The following is a 22,984-nucleotide window of genomic DNA, read 5'->3' on the forward strand; positions in this document are numbered from 1 at the left end:
AGAAAAATAAATAAAAAAATTCGCGGAACTTAAGTCGGAACGCGCACTTGAAAAAAACATCTCTCCAGGTTTTGAAGCGAGCTGGCCCACTGTGCCTAATTTACAAATCTGCGTCTGCAGTGACAATTACTATGAATTAGCTCGTAGAGTTAGAATGCGTATTGTACTACAAAATTTGACAACATTCGTCGCAAGTGGCTTCTAATCCAATTGTCTATTGCTTGTCTATATTAGTGTTGTTCTGCAAGAAAGGTCACAGTGCTTACAAGCAAACCGAGGGATACACTCAGAGGTCGATAGGCTTTGAATATAAAGTAGAGCAAAATAAGAGACTTTTTGTATTGTGCCCATGCAACGATTAAGGGGGTGAGGCACCACCTCGGAAAAAAATGAGTTCAGTATTTCCGAATGATTAACGTTGAAAGGGTAGCAGGTATGAAAAAACATCTCAAATAAAAATATTCTCGTTTTTAATGTACATTACAACGGTGCACCGGGATTTATCGGAAAGTTAATTTTTTTCGAAATCCCCCGTGGTTGGTGCGTAAAATGAAAGTCCATCAGTTTTTTTGTTTCGAACAGTTCTTCACTTGCTCATAATCGTACAGGTTTATAGTAACGTTACAACAAGGGGGGTCCGATGGGAAGTTTCCCTTGTAAGTTACGCACCAACCTAGTAACATTGCTGGCTGCATAAAACGACAGCGGTAGGGGCAGCTGAATCACCCTGAAGAGACGATACTGACGCGAAAGTAGACTCGTTACCTTACGTCACGGTACCGCCTAATAACGTGTGGCCTGCTCTGTTTCCCCGCCAGACCGGACGCGCCAATGCTGCAGAACGGCGCCGGCGCGCAGGCTCAGCTGCTGGCGTCGGAGAAGCTGGGCCCCGTCGACGCCGCCGCCGCCCTCGCCCTGCGGCTGCCACCGGCGGCGCCGCACGCGGACGACGACGGAGACGACGACGCTGGGGGGCGGCACCGCCCCAGGTGGAGCAGCGCGGGGACGCGCAACCAGCTGCTGGCCGCCTCCGCCTGCCTCCTGCTCACCGCCGGCTGCGGATTCCCCATCGGCTTCTCGGCAGTCATGCTGCCCCAGCTGCGACACAACGACTCCGTCATCCACACCGACGAGGATATGGAATCCTGGATAGGTCAGTGCCGGCCGCTCTCCCCTCGTTGCTCTGCGATAATATCCGGCAAGTCGGCGACGCTTCCTGTTACCGACGAAGGTGCCTTATCCAAAATGTACTCTGGTGCAAACACTGAAGCGCTGAGAACAGTAAGGACCTAAAGCACAGTGTTACCGATTTTGAGATTCTAGTATTTATGGATGCTACTGATATTTGTTGGCCGGCCGCGGTGGCCGAGCGGTTCTAGGCGCTTCAGTCTGGAACGATGCGACCGCTACGGTCGCAGGTTCGAATCCTGCCTCGGGCATGGATGTGTGTCATGTCCTTAGGTTAGTTAGGTTTAAGTAGTTCTAAGTTCTAGGGTACTGATGACCTCAGATGTTAAGTCCCGTAGTGCTCAGAGCCATTCGAACCGTTTTTGATATTTGTTGAGCCTATGGTAAACCAGCTTCTTCTAGAGGGTGATTCAGTTGCCCCTATCCATGAGTTTTATGCAACCCACAACGTCTTCGGACACCGTGTGCAAAATTTTCATATACTCTTGCTCATTACCTGCAAACTATCAGTCCTACAGAAAAAGTGAACGGGACATATCTTAGGTAATTTAATGTGGTGACGTTTTGTACTGGGGGATAAGTTTTCGCTCCAGGCCACAGTTTTAGAATTATTTAATAGAAAGTACAAAAGTGATCTTCAAAGCCGGTCGTCTTAAATAACTCGAAAACCATGGCTCCCGTGAAAACGTACCTTAGTACAAAAATTAACTACAAAAAATTTCCTACAAAGAGGTATTATTCATTTTTCCTGTAGGACTAATAGTTTTTGTATAGCAAGCGAGAGAATCTGAGTATCTCGTGCGTGGTTTTAGAAGGCACTGCGGGTTGCATGAAACCTGTCAGTAAAAACTGCTCAACCGCCCTCTGTATCTGCAGTCGCACTCATATATATATATATATATATATATATATTCAAGAAAAGCTGTCTCACTGATTTCTCGGATATTCATCTCTATGTAGACCCAAGGCACAAAGTATAGTTTTGTTCCTCTGCACTGCATAATTGTTATAATGAGGACCATTTCGTGTTCGAATAGGTCTTAATTTCGCGCGCGCGCGCGCTTGTGTGTGTGTGTGTGTGTGTGTGTGTGTGTGTGTTTTGCACTGAGTATCTATTCTTTATGTTCTCATTCAGTTTCAAATTAATTGCAAAGTTTAGAACTTTAAAAAAGACACTTTCGTCACTAGCCTGTGCATGGAAATTTTGTGACTAAAGGCTAATAGTAAGTATAATCTCAAATATTAATCCATATTTCAGAACGTTAGGTAAGTGCATTATTTTTTCACAGAAAGTACAGGATGTTGGGACTTGGGTAAAAAAATTAATTAATTAATTAATTAAAAATTAAAAAATCAGACCTATGGCACTGGTAGTTAGTCTATAAATTTGATATTCACAAACACCTGATTCTCTCAAAACTTTGTTTCTGTGCTTTGGCCCTTACGTTCTCAATACCTGAGTTATAAAGTTTTCATAGTGCAATGGCTAAAGAACGGCAATTGGACGCTGCCAGCCCTAAATAGCCTAAAATAGGATCCTGTCTGACCCATTATCTACTTACCTGGATCTTACGTTAAACAAATTGCTCTACACTTTGGGCTAGAGATCGAAACGTAAAAAAGGAGAAAATACAATGCTGTATGGATCGTAGAATGATGTAACAACAACTTAAATTTTGCGTTCATGTAAGTAGGTGAGGTGTGTGTTTGCAATTTCTTGTTCAAAACAAGCTATATGGTCCCAGACACCGTTCCATCTATGATGCATATATGCAGACTGAAGTGACGAATAAAAATTTGCACCAAGGCTGGGATTCGAACCCGTCTCTCCTGCTCTCTTGGCAGTAGCGCTAACCAGTGCGCCACACTGACAAAGTGGCTGTGCCCAACTGCACAGACTACCCTAGCACACCTCCCTCCTCAATCCAAATTCCCATTCACGCCTCAATGCTGTTTGAGTTTAGGGGGAATACCAAGCTGGCTGAGGCCTGAATGGGAATTTGGATTGAGGAGGGAGATGTGCGAGGGTAGTCCGCGCAGTTGGGCACAGCCACTGTATCAGGCTGGCGCAGTGGTTAGCGCTACTGCCAAGTGAGCAGGAAATCCAGGTTCGAATCCCGGTCTACGTACACATTTTTATTCGTCGTTTCTTGTTTAACCTGATGCTATCCTTAACTGTTGCTATTGTCCTTACCATCACGTAGCCTGATGCGGCCTGAGGGGGACGAAATTAGCTAACCGAAAACAATGAAATAGTTTTTCAAATACACTGCCTGCACTGAAAATTACTTTTATAAAGGGTAACTGGGTATGTGTCTAACATTAGTCTAACAAAGTAGTAACAGTTGATATGATTCTTTTTAAATGAACCGTAGTCTGATCTATTATATTTCCCTCTAAGACTATTTGGTTAACTGCGAAGACATTCCTTAGAGCGTGTGTGCCTCCCGCAGCGAGCGTGCACTCGGCGGCGACTCCGCTGGGGGCGCTGTTCAGCTCGTACCTGTCGGAGAAGGTGGGCAGACGCACCGCACTGCAGCTCACCGCGCTGCCCTTCCTAGTCGGCTGGCTGCTGCTCGCCTTCGCCCAGAGCTACCCCGTCGTCATGGTCGGGCGGATCGTCTGTGGCTTCGCCGTCGGCGTCACCGCTTCACCCTGTCAGGTAACACCACTTCCCATAATTCACTCCCCGCTACTGCTCACATTTAATTATTCTTATGTTAGCATCTCCCACTACTTTTTCCCGGCGTTATTTCCCTTTCCTTTTTCCCTTTCTTCCTTTTTTTCCCTTTCTTCCCTCCTTTCTTCCCTCCTTTCTTCCCGCCCTTTCTTCCCGCCCTTTCTTCCCGCCCTTTCTTCCCGCCCTTTCTTCCCGCCCTTTCTTTCCTGTTCCACTCATAAATAGAGTGAGATAAGACTGTGTTCTTCTGTACGAGCCCTAATTTCTAGTATCTTACCTTCGTGCTCCTTACGTGAAATGTATGTCGTCTACAGTAGGGGAGTCCGCTTCAAAAGTCGATTCTCCAAATTTCCTTGACAGTGTTCCACGAAAAGACCGTTGCCTTCCCTTAACACTGAAGCGGTATTGTAGAATAAGTCGCACTGACGTCCTTTATGCAGTCTGTTTTACAGATGTCGCACACTTTCTTAAAATTCTCCCAACAAAACGAAGTCGACCACTCGCCTTCCCTAATGCAATCCTCACACGCGCGTTCCATTTCATACCGCTTTGCAACATTACACCAAGATACTTAAACGACGAGACTGTGTCGAGCAGGACACTGCTAAAACTGTATTCGAACGTTACTGGCTTGTTTTCCCTACTCATCCGCATCATATGTTTCTAGTTTTAGACCCAATTGCCATTCATCACGCCAACTACAAATTTTTGATATTACAGTGCCTGTGTTATTATGAATTACGATGCAAAGTTCCTTCGGACATGCCTGCATGCATAGCATTTATCCGCCGACACCGGGCAAGCGACTTTTAAGCAAAGTGATATGATAATTAATTCAAGACCCCAAGCTGTCGACAGGCGTTGATACACATCAACGGGGACAACTGAAAATGTGGTCCCCGACCGGGACTCGAACCTGGGATCTCCTGCTTACATGGCAGACGCTTTATCCATCTGAGCCACCGAGGGCACAGATGGTAGTGCGACTGCAGGGTTTTATCCCTTGCACGCTCCCCGTGAGACCCACATACCCAACTTAATGTCCACACATTACATCCGTAGTGCCCTGCCCATTACACTCATTACTCGCGGCGGACATGTCCGAAAGAACACATACCATCTTTATATAGTTAAGGCTAACCGGCCATTGACCTCCTTCTGTGCTGGATGCACACGCATTGCCCGAACTCTTATAGGACCCGGTAAGATTGTCTGCCGCGAATAATGGGCAGGGGTGCTATAAACGCAGTGTGTGGACATTAAGTTGGTAATGTGGGTCTCACGGGGAGCGTGCAAGGGATAAATCCCTGCATTCGCACTATCATGTTCCCTCGGTGGCTCAGATGGATAGAGCGTCTGCCATGTAAGTACGAGATCCCCGGTTCGAGTCCCGGTCGGGACACACATTTTCAACTGTCCCCGTTGACGTATATCTACGCCTGTCGACGGCTTAGGGTCTTAATTATCATTTAATTCTACGAGAGCTACATTGTCACCGATGGTATCTGTTCTCTCGGACATGTCCGAAAGTACTGATACCATCTTCATTTCAGTAAAGTGTCTCACATGTTCGGGAATATACATAATGGATGTAAGAGTACAGGTTGTAGACCCATGGCTAACGACATAGTGAAATTTGTATCTAGCCATGAGTCGTGCACGGGTAGCCAAATGGAGAGGCGAACGGCTCGCAGTAAGCGGGAAATCAGGGTTCGAGTCCCGGTGCGGCACAAGTTTCCATTGACATTCCATTCTACAGCTGATGGTTGTCCATATCCGCAACTGCGAATGCATTAAATGTAACTAGAAATATTGTCAGAGTCATTTCGTATCGGCCTACACTCACTCATTTTTACACCGTATCATACACAGAGCATCATCAGCAAATAATTGCAGACTGCTGCCCATGCCGTCCGCCAGATCATTTATGTATGTAGGAAATAATAGCGATCCTATCAGACTTCCCTGAGGCACTGCTGACGAAACCATTGCCTCTGAAGAACACTAGTCGTCGAAGAGAACATACTGGATTCTATTACTTAATTCTTCGAACCACTCACATATCTGGGAACCTGCTCCACACGCCCGTATCTTTAAGTCTTCAGTGGGTACCTTGTCAAACGCATTCCAGAAACATAGAAATGTGGAATCCGCCCCTTCCCCTTCATCGGTAGTTCGCAGCAGTTAGCAATACACCCCGAGGAAGTCGTCTTGCAACAGTCGCCGAAACCAATGCCTACGTTTTCATTTCGAGGAAAGGGGAAGCTGAGTTTCGCTGAGTGCTTTCTAAACCCGCGCTGTCTCAAGGAAATTTATTATACTCTTTTGCCCTTTTCATATACAAGATTGACTTGCGCTTTTTGCCAGATGGTTTGGGGCCCTGTGCTAGCTGAGAGATTCGCGATAAGTGAGAGCAATGTTAGAGGCCAATTCCATAGTGCACACTTTGTAAAACGGAACTGGGATTCCATCCGGACCTGGCAGCGTATTTGTTTTGAACTCTTTCCGTTGTTTCTCTAGACCAGTGATGCTTATTAAAATGTCGTCCATACGGGAATCTGTTCGGTCGTAAACGACGGTATGTTTATACGATTCTCTTGCGTGTAAGATTTCTTAAAGGCGATATTTAAAACTTAGGCTTTCTTTTTGCTATCTTCAACTGCCACACTAGATTGGTCAACGAATGACTGGATGGAACCCTTAGATCCGCTTAGCCATTCTACATATAACCAGAATTTTCGCGCGTTCTCGGCCAGATCTTTTGCGAGATATGACGATGGTAGTCGTTGTATGCTTCGCACATAATTTTTACACAGACGCACCAACCTTTACTAACATTTGCCTGTAGTCATTCGTGCGGTACATTTAAGACAGTGTATGCAACAGCCTTTGCTTCCTCAGCGTTTTCCGAATGTCATTGTTACACCACAGTGGGTCTTTTCCGTCCTTAATCCCCTTACTACGCATATATTTCTTCAGAGCACAATCTACAACTTGTTTAAACTTCACCCATAATTCCTCATCTACGTCCATTATACTCAAAGTTATGCCAGTTCAGTGTCTAAATGAGATGCTAACAACGGCTTATCTGCTCTTTCTAGCAGAAACACACTCCTATCCATGTTGACTGATTTATAATACGCGTATTTCGTAGCCACAGTTGCTGTGGTTGCCCCCCTCCATCAAGATGCTCCCAGTAGCGTTTGTCTTACCAGCTGACTGCACGGCACCGTCATTTTCCCTGTCAGTGGATGGGGACGCTCAGTTAATCCCTTTTTATTTATTTTTCTCGGAAAGTTGAATTGCGGTTTGCACGCATTTCTTGTAGGAAACCTGGCTGATACCGCAGCATTTTAGAGTACAACAAGAAGCTACGAATTTGTCTATACTACTAACTATTAATGACATCTCCTCTACACGTTTACTTCAATTAGACTTCGTAATTTTGCGACTACTTTATCCATGCAATTTGCTGAATCTGTTTAACCAGGTTGAAGAAGTCTGGAAACCAGTAATGTTCCTCTCACCAACAATACAGAGGGGTGTAATCTCATAGATTTCCCTCCGTAAACGGTGCATAAACTTTCACGAGTGAATTTAAATTTCGAGTAGGTTTTTTTGTATTCACACTTCTACGAGTTTCATATTGAGTGTAAATCTTCCTTCCATTTATACAATACACGTCCGGATTTTACAGAATGAAACTGGCTTTGAAGAAAGCTTATCTCTAGGCGTATTCTCCCTTTTTTGTTGAACCAAAAAATTTATAGTTTTTCCTTTGTCACTTACTGCTATTGGTCTACACGTTTTCTTTGGGATAGGAGGGTACTGCTTTTTTCCTCTGGAATTCAATTAGCTTTACAATAATCATTCGAACTACGTTTCACAGATTAGTCAGAATTACTTCCTCTTTTTTTCTAATCTTCCCGTAATTTCTAACGAAATGTCGACATCATTTGAAAGAATGTCCAAGAAATTAACTAATAAATAACACATATGAAAATCTTCAGGAGTAGATGATTTCGACTGCATACCACGTTGTTCTTATTTTCTCTTTGGAAGGTTGAAAACAGTGTGAAACTCTAGATCCTGCACAAATAGAGATGCTATTAGTAAACATGTATGAAGACATCATAAAGAAAATTTTTTTATCTCTGTTTTTAACATGTAACGATGCCGCAAAGGCAACTGCTAATTATTGTGGGTATTTGCAGATTTGAGTGAAGAGTAATTGTAAGCAACTGTGTCAGTGAAACTAAAAGCGGAAACTGAAATTCGCTTTACAAATTATGATCGCGTTGTGCCGTGTTATGTTTACCTATGTGCCGTCAATGAGAGATAAGTACATGATCTGTTGCGCATGCGTTATCGCTACAGATACGGTAAAGGTGAACATTTCTCCAGCTGCAGGGCGAGCTACGAATTTGGACATTTTCAACATTTATTAAAAATACATGCAGTGCGCCCTGGCAGGTAAAATTTTGTCAGTGTTTCTTTTGATGTATTCTCTCGGCGTAAAAAGTTTCAGGGTAGGTTTCTACATGTCGGATTGGACCATTCCCGTGGCGGCATTAGCCTCACAACACTTTTAAATGAATTTGGACGTCCAGCACAATTCCACAAACGTTTTAAGAGGAAGTTGCGGTCAACCTGAAGGTTGCTTTGAACACTGCAGTGCTTTACTACGCATCGTGTGTGTCCTTGCTCTGGACCGACTTAGAGAGCTAGTCAGAAGGAGACCGACAGCTCAAGATGCATTCTGAAACGCTGTGCCACTTGGTATGGTATTATTCTCATTGTTGAAGGTTAAAGAAGCTCTAAAAAACTGAAAAAACTGGTACGACCAACGCGGGATCATACCCCAAACCTTTAGCTTTGTAGTCTGCGCTCATGATCTGGACCTCCGTCGGCTAGCTTCTTTATCGTTATGAACAGCAATAACTTACACTGATCCATAGTGGTATATTTTTGTACAGACCATTAACAAGATTCATCAAACGGGGAAACTACATTGAGCTGAAGCAACAAACACTAATTATATAATTCTGCATAAGAAGTAAAGAAAATTCGCTGGAATGCTACGATACACGTTCTTTTATTTACACGTAATAAATAATTATTTGTGTTCACAGAGAGAACTAATAGCTGTAGGCGTGAATATTTCATTAGAGATAAAGTTTGGTTTGAGTGGTGTCCTTATTGGGGTAACTATGAAGATGGAAATTTTTTGAATAATTCCCATCTCTGCTTCCTTTATCTTTCCAGTCAGTACAGTCAATATTATCAACTGTAACGAGTCCTACTAATTCACTTGCTCGGTTTACTCAAGAGAGCTTACGATATTGCTGGATTGAAATTTTGTTAATTACAAAGAAAGTTGACAGTTATAATTTGTTCTGTGGAATATAGCTCTCAATGTCACAGCGATTTTAGCAGCAGACTCAACGTGAGCATTACCTCATCAGCTATTCACTCAAGCAGATTTACATTTCCACAGATAAATCAATGACAATAACATTCAGTATTTGAGCATCTGTTCAATTTTCGTTGTACGTTATAATACTGAGTCGCTGTCGTAACCTCGGGTATACAGCATACACCTTTTCCGTATAAAACATGGAAAATCGACATGTAAAAACAAATTCTAACTGCATTCTAACGTTTCCCACGCCCATTAGTGTCGCTATGTTGTATGTTTGCTGTACAGTGTCTAAACTTTTAGAAAACATTCTTGACTGGATTACAGTGCTCAGTATAAAATGTTAGAAAAACAATAGAAATAGTTACGATCACATTTCCACATTTTTTTGTGTTGGTAACGGTTTCGGCCCTTTCCTCCGCCAATTTTCAGGCCTACACCGCCATTATGGCTGCTGGTGGCGGCACGCGAAGCGAGATCCGTAGAAGTACGGTTGTCACTGTTATAGTGTTTGTTTCTTCAGTTCCATGGCAGGGCCACGTTCCGCGTTTAACCAGTCCATGCTTGCCTGTTAGCCTAGCAGGCAGGCAGCTGCATATAATCAGCAGAACGGGCAGGCTGTTTTACTCCCACCCAAGGCAAGCTATGTCCGGCGAATGCAGGGCGAAGGAATCTTACTTGCCTACTTGTTGGACGCTACCCGGCGTAGCAGTTTATTCTGTACGCTTTCATTGTAGTTTTATGAGTAGGGTTCGGGAGTTGACGAGAAGTCGTTTTTTGCCCGAGTATCACAAGACGAGGCTAAACGAAATATACATTCATTTAGGGTTATGATAGGGCAGAAAATGGATTTTTTTCAATTTTTCCTGTTCGGCGTACTTCCAGCTTATTTAAATAATTATTTATTTATTTCGATATGAAAGGTTTTCTATGCAACTTGGCCCTCTTTAGATAGTACCAGCTATTCTCAATTCGAAACATCATCAGGTCACCTGTAATGTTCGCTGTGTCAAAGAGAACCATCCTTTGCATCTATGACCCTGAACATTTTTTATACTACAACCCCAACTAAAATAAGGTGTTGTAAATCTAGTTTCTGTAATCTTAGTGTGTTAGAGGCAAATATGACCCCAGTTGTACCAATTTTAATTAATCTCTCCAGGTTGTGTATAGCGGGTATACTGAATCCATTCTAAGTGGCCAAAATAAGTCATTCTGTATTTCCCAAATGCATTTTAGCAAACAAATTCGTTATTCATGTTATGTTAATCTAAGAAGTACATAGCTAAAAGAAGAACCTTTTCTTTCATGCTAAGCTTTCTTCGCACTACGTTGCATTCTACCAGAACGTAGTTTTTAACACCCACTGAGCCATTTTTTTTCCTGTTTCGATCAATTTTGCCCTAAATTTAGGAAGCCTATATACTGCTAAATGGTCTTAAGTCCTTAGTACACATTTGCATTGACAGCGGTATTAGACCGTTTGCCGATGATGCTGTAGTTTACACGAAAGTATCACACGAGAATTGTGAACAGATTACTGAGGATTTGCAGAAAATTAATGCGTGGTGTAATGACTGTCAGATATCTCTCAATATTAGTAAGTGTAACCTACTGCGTATAACAAGGCGAAAATCCCCATTAATGTAAGAGTACAATATAAATGCCCAGTCTTTGGAAGCGGTAGCATCCGTCAAGTTGGTGGGTGTGACTATTCGAAATAATCTCAAATGGAATGATCAGATTGCACAAGTAACGGGCAAGGCGAACTCTAGATTGCGGTTTATTGCTGGAATCGTGCAGCGATGCAGCCCTTGAACAAAGTAAATTGCTTACAATACGTTAGTCCGTCCAGTCTTAGAGTACTGTTCGTCTGTATGGGACCCTTAGCTGTTGGGTCTGATTCAAGAGATTGAGAAGGTCCAAAGAAGAGCGGCAAGACTCGCGACTGGTACATTTAGTCGAGAGCGTTACAAATCTCATAGGAAGTTTGATGTGGGACACACTTGCAGCCGGCCGCTGTGGCCGAGCGGTTCTAGACGCTTCAGTCTAGAACCGCGTGACCGCTACGGTCGCGCGGTTCTAGGCGCTTCATTCCAGAACCGCGCGACCGCTACGGTAGCAGGTTCGAATCCTGCCTTGGGCATGGATGTGTGTGATGTCCTTAGGTTAGTTAGGTTTAAGTAGTTCTAAGTTCTAGGGGACTAATGACCTCAGATGTCAAGTCCCATAGTGCTCAAAGCCATTTGAACCATTTTTTTGATACACTTGCAGATAGACGACGCGCTAAGCGGAAGGGGCTGCTCACGAAATTCCGAAATCCGATCTTCGCCTAGGATGTAGGGTATATATTATTACCACCAACTTTCACATCGCGCAGTAAGCACCATTCAAAGATATGGAAAATCAGAGCTCGTACTGAGGCGTTCAGACAGTCGTTTTTCCCTCGCGCGCGAGGGGGGGGGGAGGGGGGGGGGGGAAGGAGGGAGGAGGGGGAATATGACTTTGGGCGAACTGTGCTCTCCGCTGGCGCGAACTATGCCCTCCGCCACACACAGCTTGGTGACTAGCGGAGTATACAGGGTGTTACAAAAAGGTACGGCCAAACATTCAGGAAACATTCCTCACACACAAAGAAAGAAAATATGTTATGTGGACATGTGTCCGGAAACGCTTACTTTCTATGTTAGAGCTCATTTTATTACTTCTCATGGAATGGAAACACACAGCTACAGAACGTACCAGCGTGACTTCAAACACTTTGTTACAGGAAATGTTCAAAATGTCCTCCGTTAGCGAGGATACATGCATCCACCCTCCATCGCATGGAATCCCTAATGCGCTGATGCAGCCCTGGAGAATGGCGTATTGTATCACAGCCGTCCAGAATACGAGCACGAAGAGTCTCTACATTTGGTACCGGGGTTGCGTAGACAAGAGCCTTCAAACGCCTCCATAAATGAAAGTCAAGAGGGCTGAGGTCAGGAGAGCGTGGAGTCCACGGAATTGGTCCGCCTCTACCAATCCATCGGTCACCGAATCTGTTGTTGAGAAGCGTATGAACACTTCGACTGAAATGTACAGGAGCTGCATCGTGCATGAACCACATGTTATGTCGTAGTTGTAAAGGCACATGTTCCAGCAGCACAGGTAGAGTATCCCGTATGGGGCGGTGAATCGAGGAAGTACAGTACATACTGACGAAACTAAAATGAGCTCTAACATGGAAATTAAGCGTTTCCGAACACATGTCCACATAACATCTTTTCTTTATTTGTGTGTGAGGAATGTTTCCTGAAAGTTTGGCTGTACCTTTTTGTAACACCCTGTATATGTAGATGTAGATTTCCACACACTCGGCGGTCACTAAGCCTTAGTCTTCTTCCATACACCTATGAAGTGAGTGCGTGTTCAATTTACAAACATGTCATAAGGTAGTCCCCCCCAGGGGTCCACAGCTCTTTTGTGCATACGTGCGTGGCGAGCACGGGGCCCCGAGCCATTGCAGCCTTCTTTCTCTCCCGGGCTGCGTTTCCTTTCCCTTCCCCTCCATGCTCCTTTCCCCTCGCCCTCTCCTCTCCCTCTATTGGTGTCCTTGCTTATGTCGGCCCCCGCTATCCTCCTGGTTCTGTTGGTTTTACACTCCGGCTTTGTTGCATAATCATCTCCTCCTTTTGGCATTCCTTGGTCCCCCTCTGGGGTTTGACCTCCATTACAAAATTTCTCCTCCGTAGTGTGAGCCATTTGGGGAAGAGCACCTTACCTAGTGTCTCCGACGTGCGCCCTCCTAGTACATTCCACCTTTTCTTTCACGTCGTTGTCTGATGCTAGGGTGCATAGCCCGTACGGTTGCCAGCCCGTGTGGTGGGGTCGCTATGTACCCTTTTGGTTGAGCCCCCTGAACACACAGGGAGCACACTTCTGATACCTGAGCTGTGACCTCCTCATGCATGCCTGGGAATGGTTGCTCGTCATCCTGGAGCATCGGAACTCCCGAAAATGGCCGCCGTGCCAGACAGCCCTTGCTGTGGCTGGGTGGCGCCCGTGAGGAGAGCCCCTGATCGGAGTGGGTGGTATCAAGGCAGATGCTATGCAAATGAAACGCATACGGGTCCAGAACTCTGGCCGTTCTTCTGCGGTCGTCTCTCTGCGTGGAACTGATTCCTCAAGTGCTGCTTCTCTTGCCCCTTCGGCCTTCCCTTCCATGGCTACCCCCTGGGAAGAGGGTCAGGCCCGTCGTCTAGTTTGCACTAGGACTGATGGAGATACTTTCACCAGTGTCAAACCTTTATTCTTTGTGGAACACATTGAAGACAAGTTTGGCGAAGTGGACTCCCTGAGCAAGATGCGGTCGGGTTCGTTGCTGCCCTTCGTGCCTGTACCCATCTTGGCACAATTCCTGTGTCCATTACCCCCCACCAGTCTCTAAATATGGTACAAGGTGTGATTTTTCACAGGGACCTCATCCTTCAAACTGATGAGGAACTTTGGGACAATCTTGGACGGCAGGGTCTTCACTTTGTTCGGCGTGTTCAGAAGGGTCCTAAAGACAATCGTATTGATACTGGTGCCTTTATCCTGGCCTTTGAAGGGGATACCCTTCCTGAGAAAGTTAAGATTATGGTCTATTGCTGTGATGTGAAGCCGTACATCCCATCTCCTATGAGGTGTTTTAAGTGCTTGCGTTTTGGACACATGTCTTCCCGCTGTTCACAGGCCCCTCTCTGTGGTGACTGTGGACGTCCACTCCATGAGGGGAGTCCCTGTGTTCCCCCTCCTGTCTGTGTAAATTGTCATGGTAGTCATTCTCCACGTTCACCAGATTGCCCAGTATATAAGAAGGAAAAAAAGATACAGGAGTATAAGTCCCTCGATCGTTTAACCTACACAGAGGCCCGTAAGAAATATGCACGACTCCACCCTGTGTCCATGACATCTAGTTACACCTTGGTTACATCTTCACCCCTTCCTCCCCCTTCCTTACCCCCATCCCGGACCCCTCTCCTCCCCCCTCCCCTGCGGCTCCCACACCTTCTCCTATGGGCGCTGCTCCCCCTCCCCAGCCGGAGAAGTGTCCCACTCCTTCGGCGTCTGCCGGTCAAGGGCGCCTCTCCCAGGATGCCCCTTCCCGGCACCTTCCAGGCCAAAGGTCTGCTGCCGCGCGACGACCGCGAGAGCCGCGGTCTGTCGGCCCCCAGGTCGCCCGGTCTCTTTCTGTTCCTGATCTTGCTGCCGCTGGCTCCTTCATGCCACACAGCCCTCCTCGGTCTCAGCCTGAACGGAAGAAGAAACATAAGTCCCGGGACAAAGAGCCTCTGGTGTCACCGGAGGTCCCTTCCCCGACTTCACAACCGGATTCTGACCTGTCGTTCATGGATATCGCCCCCTCCTTGTCGGTGACGGGTGGGGACCCGTCGGTATGACTGGATTTAAAGTGTTCAGCCCCCATTTAAACCATCGTTCTGTGGTTCTCCAATGGAACTGTAATGGATACTATCGTCACCTTCCGGAACTGAAATCCCTTCTTTCGTCCTACTCTGCAGCTTGTGTGGTTCTCCAGGAATCTCAATTTACTGATGCTCACTCACCGACCTCCGTGGGTTCCGTGTTTTCCGTCGAAATCGGGTCGGACCCCTGCGGGCTTCTGGTGGCGTTTGTACATTGGTCCGTACAGACATTGCTAGCACGTGAATTCCTCTTCAAACTAAATTGGAAGCGGTTGCTGTTAGGGTCCACTTCGACTCTGCAATCACAGTTTGCAATCTTTATCTTCCTCCTGACAGGACTCTTACACCTGCTACCTTAACCGCCCTTCTTCAGCAACTTCCTCCTCCCTTCCTCCTCCTTGGGGATTTTAATGCTCATCATCCATTGTGGGGCAGTGCCTTTCCATCTAGACGAGCTCTTCTTATAGACCAATTTATTTTGCGGACCATGACCTGTGCCTTCTTAATGATGGCTCCCCTACTCATTTCAGTGCCGGTCATGGTACCTTTTCTGCCATTGATCTTTCTCTTTATTCTCCCTCTCTCCTCCCTTCATTACACTGGTCGCCACACGACGACCTTTGTGATTATCACGCTCCCTTTCCGCTCCCCGATGGACAGGTTGCCTCATTGGTCTTTCCAACGCGCCGATTGGTCTCTATACACTGCACAGGTCGCGTTTTCTCCCTCTTTGTCAGGTTGTATTGATGACGTCCTACGTGACGTGTCTGACGCGATTGTTCGCGCTGCTAGCCTTGCTGTCCCGCGCTCATCTGGACCCTTTCATCGCCGGCAAGTCCCGTGGTGGAGTACGGCTATTGCCATTGCCATTGCCATCCGTGATCGCCGTCGAGCTTTGCAACACTTTAAGAGGCACCCATCCGTAGCCAGCCTTACTACCTTTAAACGCCTTCGCGCTAAAGCCCGTTATTTAATCAAACAGAGCAAGCGGATATGTTGGGAACGATTTGTTTCTTCCCTTGGTTCTACTGTCCCTCTGTCACGGGTATGGGCTACACTTCGCTCTCTCAAAGGTTGCCATCGGCAGTCCACCCTCGCAGGCCTTCACCTCCCAGATGGCATTTGTACGGGCCCATTAGTTCTTGCAGAACATCTAGCGACCCATTTTGCAGTGGCATCAGCGTCAGCCTCCTATCCAGTTGCTTTCCTTCATCAAAAACAGCGGGCTGAAGCTTCCACCTTATGTTTCACCCCTTGTGAGTCAGAATCTTACAACGAACCTTTTACTGAATGGGAATTTCTTTCTGCTCTATCTTCTTCTCATGATACGGCCCCTGGCCCAGATTCCATTCATAACCAACTGCTTCAATATCTCAGTGCTCCACAACGGCAACATCTTCTTTGGGTGTTTAACCGTATTTGGCTCCAGGGTGACTTCCCTTCTCAGTGGAGGGATAGCATTGTGGTTCCTGTCCTTAAGCCTGGTAAGAACCCCCTATCTGTTGACAGCTATTGGCCAATTAGTTTGACCAATGTTGTTTGTAAGTTACTTGAACGGATGGTAGCCCATCGGCTCAATTGGGTCCTCGAATCTCGGGATCTATTGTCCCCTTACCAGTTTGGTAAGAGGGACGGTCTCCAATCGATCATTTACTCCGCTTGGGCAGGCTTTTTCCCAGCGCCGCCATTTGGTCGCAGTGTTTTATGACCTTCACAAGGCCTATGACACGGCCTGGCGCCATCACATCTTACTTACCTTCGTCAGTGGGGTCTTCGGGGCCCACTCCCGATTTTTATCCTCCAGTTCCTGATCCATCGGTCATTCAGAGTCCGAGTTGGTACTGCTTTTAGTTCTCCATGGACCCAGGAGACGGGCATCCCACAGGGTTCTGTCTTGAGTGTCCTCCTTTTCCTCATTGCTATCGATGGACTTGTGACCTCTGTCGGTCCCTTGGTCACCCCTGCCCTGTATGTGGATGATTTCTGCATTTGGGTTAGTTCCTCCTCGATGGCATCTGCAGAACGGCAGCTCCAGGTAGCTACACAGCGTGCCTCTGCATGGGCCCTCTCACACGGGTTTCAATTCTCTCCTTTAAAATCGCGAGTGGTCCACTTCTGTCGCCGTACTACGATCCACCCTGATCCAGAGCTCTATCTCGCTGCACAAAGATTGCCTGTGGTCCCACAGTTTCGTTTCTTGGCTCTTCTTTCGACAACAAGCTCACTTGGCTGCCCCATATCAGACTCCTGAAGGTAGGATGTTTCCGTAAACTCAATGTCCTTCGCTTCCTTGCCCACTCCTCTTGGGGGTGCGGACCGTTCCCTCCTCCTCCGTCTTTATCGTGCTCTAGTTCTGTCTCGCTTGGACTATGGTTGTCAAGTTTATGGTTCAGCTGCTCCTTCCACACTGCACGTGCTGGATCCAGTCCACCATTGTGGTATTCGTTTGGCCACCAGTGCCTTCCTACTAGCCTGTTGATAGTCTCCTGGTTGAAGCTGGGACCCCCCCTTTCTGCTCGGCGGTCCCAGCTTCTGGTGTCTTATGCCCTCACTATCCGTTCTTCTCCCACTCATCCTTCCTATTCTATCCTGTTCCCAGACCATGGACGTCGCCCACCCGACTCCCGCCCTCGGGCGGGTTTACCGGTTGGGCTGTGCCTTGTGTCTCTTTGCCGTGATTTTCAGCTTCCTTCTTTGTCCTGTCTTCCTCGCTCCCTCCCCTCCACCCCTCCTTGGTTAGTTCCTCGGCCTCGAATTCGGATGGATCTCCGCCGAGGTCCGAAAGATTCCATCTCCCCGGTGGTGTTCCGTTTCTTTTTCCGCCAAATTTTATGGGAGTTTCGGGATGCTGTTGTTTTTTACACTGATGGCTCTAAATCTGCTGATCATGTTGGGTATGCCTTCACGTCCTCTGTTGGAACGGAAAGTCATCTGCTGCCACCTACATGTGGGGTGTTTACGGAGGAATTGATGGCAATTTCCCAGGCCCTTACCTTTATTAAACAATCCCAACACAACCGCGTTTTGTTTAGTACGGACTCGATGATTGGCCTTCTTGCTATTGACCGGTGTTTTTCGCGCCATCCCTTGGTCTCTGCCATCCATGAGCATCTCGCTGGTATTCACCGTGCTGCTTGTTCCATTGACTTCCTTTGGGTCCCTGGCCATGTGGGTATCCCGGGTAATGAGCTCGCTGATCGTTTGGCTGGGGGAGCAGTTACTTACCCCCCGTTATCTGTAAACCCCCCCCCCCCCCCTGCAGCGGATTTACGGCTTCACATCAAATCCCACTTCGCACAGTCATGGGCCAATTCTTGGGAGGCTGCTCCCCGGTCTAATAAACTTCGTGCAATTAAGGTGACACCGGGCCCGTGGCGTTCTTCCTTTCGCCTCTCCCAAAAGGACTCAACCACACTGTGTCGTCTCCGCATTGGCCATACCAGGCTGACCCATGGTTTTCTTTTGCGTGATGAGCCACCCCTACTATGTGGTTGTCGAGCCTTCCACTCAGTAGCCCATATTTTGGTTGAATGCCCCCTTCTTTTGGCTCTGCGTGCTAAGTACAGACTCCCCCCCACATTACCTTCGATGTTGGCTGACGATTCCCGGATGGTCTCTCTGGTTCTCGGTTTCCTCCGGAAGAGTGGTTTTTATTCTCAGTTTTAAGATTTTTAATCTCTCTCTGGTGTTGGGGCAGGGCGGTGAGTTTTGGGTGTCTCCCACTGTAGGCAGTGTTCGGAGATTCCCGATTCACCTCCCTGACCGGAATCCTCTTTTCTTCCCCTTTTACTCTGTTTTTACCCTTTTTTTTAAGGCTTGGTTAGTCTTTCTATTCACATACGTACTTTCTACATTATAGCAGTTGTACCTTTTAAGTCACAGGTGGTCTTGCCTATGCTGCTTCAGCATAGTGTTGGGTTCGTTCTCTTGCCGACTTCCCTCATTTTGTTTTTTTACCAATGACAACGTGACTGCCTTATTACGTTTTTCCCTTTTTCCGTTTTATTGTTCTGACTTTAGTGAGATGTCCCATTAGCGGAATGGAGCCTATTTGAAACAAGGGACTGATGACCTTGCTGTTTGGTCCCTTAAACCTCAAACAACCAACCAATCGTAAGGTAGTCTATGTTCCCAAAAAAGTGTTCAGTAACTTTTTATGCAGTTTTCATTGCGTCTCACTTGCGGGTTTATTTAAAGCTGCCTCATAAACACACAACTTTTCCCCTGCTGGCCTTTGGCTCTGTTACCTGACTGGTATACAGTCCGAGTCTTCATTTCTCCTCACTCTCGTTTAAGATTGATTTGTTCATTTTGTTGCTGCCATCTTTATGATGAATGAGCTACGGTGAAACTACCTACGCAGAAATATGCCTGGTTAGTCACGTTGGAGCGACAGCGCAACCTGTTGCCAGATGCTGCAGGCTGAACGGTTCCCGCGAAGCTTGACAGGCTTGCAGTAGCCGAAGCTGCCCTGCTTTAACCATCGTGCTTCAGTACACGTGTACTCTCGTGTTTCCTTTTAGGCAGGCTGGGCTGCGGCGGAGATAGGGACAGGCAGGCAGCAAGGAAACTTCGTACACACCTGCACCCACGAGGAGCACACAGCTGACTTCCCAGAAACTTTGCTCAGTGGAAGAGCGGTCAAAATAAGCGAACGCGTGTCTCGGCTAATCCGTAGATACTCCACCGTTTCTGAGAAAACGGTGCTCGGTGTCTTTTGGCACAGCCGAAGCGGTGGCAATTGTTAGCGTCGCGGTTTAATACTTGTGCGACCCGTGTTCGAAACGCGATTGTTGAGTGTATTTTATAAACATATATTTTTTTCATTTGTCTACCCATGTCCTTACAACATTACTACAAAAATTCTTCACACAAAATTAAGGGCTAAAAAAAATGGTTCAAATGGCTCTGAGCACTATGGGACTCAACTGCTGTGGTCATTAGTCCCCTAGAACTTAGAACTACTTAAACCTAACTAACCTAAGGACATCACACACATCCATGCCCGAGGCAGGATTCGAACCTGCGACCGTAGCAGTCGCACGGTTCCGGACTGCGTGCCTAGAACCGCGAGACCACCGCGTCGGGCCAATTAAGGGCTACAAAGGCGTTACATTAACTGTGAAAGTATAACTCATTTTCATAGAAAGTATCAAACATTACGTAACGTGTGTCAGCAGTTACAATCTTTTTAATGTCTCATATGCCTATACTTCATTGTTATATAAGTTCTTATGTTATTGAATTTTATTCTTCAGGAAAATTTGGTACATTGCCTTGGATGATACCGATCGCAGAGACATTGGAAACATACAAATTCCGAAAACAAGGAGCCATCAGACGAAGGCAGGTTTGCCACAACGACTTTTCTTAGCATGGATCTCTCAGGAAAGAAACATCGTTAACATTGCTGAAGATTTGACGTGGCGGCAATAATTTCGCGGCAAACCACGCGTCTCAGGAATATCACAGAAAATGTTCTAAACCCGCTTATTGTTTCTGTTTCTCATTTATCTGCCCATATCCATAGAACATGACTACTGTTGAATATTCAGCAGTTGACAGAACCACGATAAGCAGGAGTAGGAAAAAGACAATTAAAATGCCTTCAATTAACCCCTGTTTCCGATTGGCTGGAGCTCTCAAATGTAAATACAGTAGGCTCGCGATAGTGCGACAGTTACGAGGTCGAGATGGTTTAGGAGTATTAAAAAATGCCGGATTGCCAAAGGTAGAATTTTTTAATCTAAATTTAGTCTTCTAAGTCTAGAAAACTTGTTTTGTATAAATATTGAATATGTACTGTACATACTATAGCACGCCTACTGCTGGAATACATATTGAGCGCGCACACGCACACACATTTTACGATCACTAGGGTTATAAAAAAAAGATCTGTACGTATAAGTCAAATTTATTATGTGTGTATGTATTACAAATGCACATACATAGAGATATAGTCTATACAAATAGCGTATTATTGCTTAAAAATCTGTAATAGTTTTTCTTCTTTCGTAAATAGTCCGTAATGACTTTTGTTTCGAATGTCTTTTACGTTAAAATGTTCTCGTAATTGAGTTCCACCAACATACCAAAGGGTTGGCAGCCGACATAACCTCATTACAAGTGATAGTGCATTTACGTTCCGTGGTCGCCTCAATGTGGTCGTCGTCTACATGAGCGATAAGGTCCTGGATCACCTCTTCTGTTAGTTCAGAACCAAGGTTATCTTTAACACACACCTTCTCAATTTATCGGCATCTTCTTGCGGAATGTTAATTTCATCCAAAATGTAAGCGCAGCCCTGGTAAATTCGTTATCATCTTCAGATTTGTTATCTCTGTCGTCTTTCTTTGGAAGGAGTGGGTTTTCTAGCCAAATATGTTCCCAGGATTTTATCAGAGTTAAATGCTTGACTTGACGCCACCCAAATGCTGCATTGACAATGACGTGCTTGATGTCAAATTTTTTCAAGTTTGATGTGATGTCTGCGTCGCGTTGGCTGACGATATCAGACGCATTTTGTAATGTGCTTTTAATATTTGGATAACATTTTGACCCATCGACTGAATCAATGCAGTCGTATTTTCTTGGCAAATACAAAGCCTCTATGCAACAATCAGCCATCTTAACTCTCATTTCTTCCTTGTCCTGATGTCCTGGAGCATTATCTAACAACAAAAGGGCCTTCAGGTTTTTTTCTCCTTAAATGTTCTTTGACTTCTTGTACAAAATATTTGGAAGACCAGTCTAAAAGAAACTTCTGTAGTAACCAATGGTCGGTTTTGGCTTTTGTACGTCACCGGAAGAGATTGGACTTACATGTTTTTTGAATGCGCGTGAAGACTTGGATTTGTCCACAGCTAAAAGTTTTCATTGGCACACACAGTTAACGTGGTAAGGTCGTTTTGAGGCTTCCTTCCTGAAACTTTTTTTTCTTCCTTCATTACAAAAGATTTTGTTGGAAGCTGCCTCCAGCTGAAGCCTGTTTCATCGGCATTATGCAGTTGTTTCGGCGTAATGCCTAGTTCGTTCACTTTGGCATTTCAGTCCTGACTGAACTGAGAAACTGAAGTCTCGTCTGCTGATGGTTTTTCTCCGTTCATCTTCAAGAAACGAACGCGATGCCGCTTCTTAAAGTTTTCAAACCAACCATCGCTGGCACGAAAATCAACTTTCTTGGTCATCTCACTATAAAAAAGCTGGGTTTTCTGTTTCAAAATATCTCCCGAATTAGGGACATGTCTGCTACTTTGTTGTTTAAACCAAACGTACAGAGCTTCCTCAACTTCAGGGTAGTCGCTCATGCGAAGGGTTTTTCTCTTAGTCATCTTTATAAACGGTAGGTCGCCCGGTATCACAAGCTTCGGGAACGGAAGTTGGAGATTCACCTCGGTCGTACCTTTCAAATAATTTCTCTTTTATCAGTAAGAGCTAATTTTTATGCTTACGTTTAGCTTTTCAACTTGGACTCGCAATCACACAACACTTTCCAACACAAAAATTGAAACAGAACAATTAATCCGTGTAGCAGAATTCAAATTCACTAATAACATGAAAAGAGCACAGTCGATAACACACATTTTATATTGCCGTGAGGAAAGTGACAGAGGGGAGGAGGCGCCTGTCGCAGCAAGTGTGTGCTATCCGTGTTTGGAACAGGCGCAGTTCCGATCACAGACTTACCAGACTGTCAAACGTCGGATTTTCGTGAGTCTACTGTAACGTTGTGGAGCAATTTGGGGCTCACGAAATCGAGCAGTGGTCCGGCAGCCCTCGTGGGGTTAAGGTGAAAAGTCGTGGCCCTCTGGGGCGGAGTTTGTAATTTAATGGGGTCATAATTTCGGAATTCTGGAGTTACTGATCCTATGTGAACAACGAGAATATTTTCCTGCTACGAAAAACCTACGAAACTTTCGAAACCGCATTGCCTCCTCCAGTGTTGTTGTTGTTAAGTGAGCGTGGACCTGTTCGGTCAAAACTGGCCCCAGAGCAGAGCGTGTGACCATTAGCCAGCTGGAGGTGGTGTTAGATAAAAGTGACAGACTTGGCTATGGTTAGTTGGTACTAATAAATTTAATTTGTTTCGTACTAATCTGTTTCGTGTTTCTATGTAGCTTTTCCCCTACTGAGTTGGAACAGTTTTACTTTTTTTCAGCCGGCCGCAGTGGTCGAGCGGTTCTAGGCGCTTCAGTCTGGAACCACGCGACCGCTACGGTTGCAGGTTCGAATGCTGCCTCGGGCATGGGT

The 22,984-nt window shown here is 45.9% G+C and overlaps 1 protein-coding gene across 1 annotated transcript in view; it reads left to right on the top strand.

Moving 5' to 3' along the window:
• LOC124788464 (facilitated trehalose transporter Tret1-like) overlaps positions 1-22,984 on the top strand; it is a 109,006-nt gene that overhangs the window by 79,317 nt on the left and 6,705 nt on the right. The window contains exons 3-4 of the mRNA XM_047255735.1: positions 819-1,153; positions 3,642-3,850. Coding sequence (XP_047111691.1) covers positions 819-1,153; positions 3,642-3,850 — 544 coding nt within the window. The remainder of the gene's footprint in view (positions 1-818; positions 1,154-3,641; positions 3,851-22,984) is intronic.

Source organism: Schistocerca piceifrons, chromosome 3 (assembly GCF_021461385.2).
Source record: "Schistocerca piceifrons isolate TAMUIC-IGC-003096 chromosome 3, iqSchPice1.1, whole genome shotgun sequence".
Lineage (NCBI taxonomy): Eukaryota > Metazoa > Arthropoda > Insecta > Orthoptera > Acrididae > Schistocerca > Schistocerca piceifrons.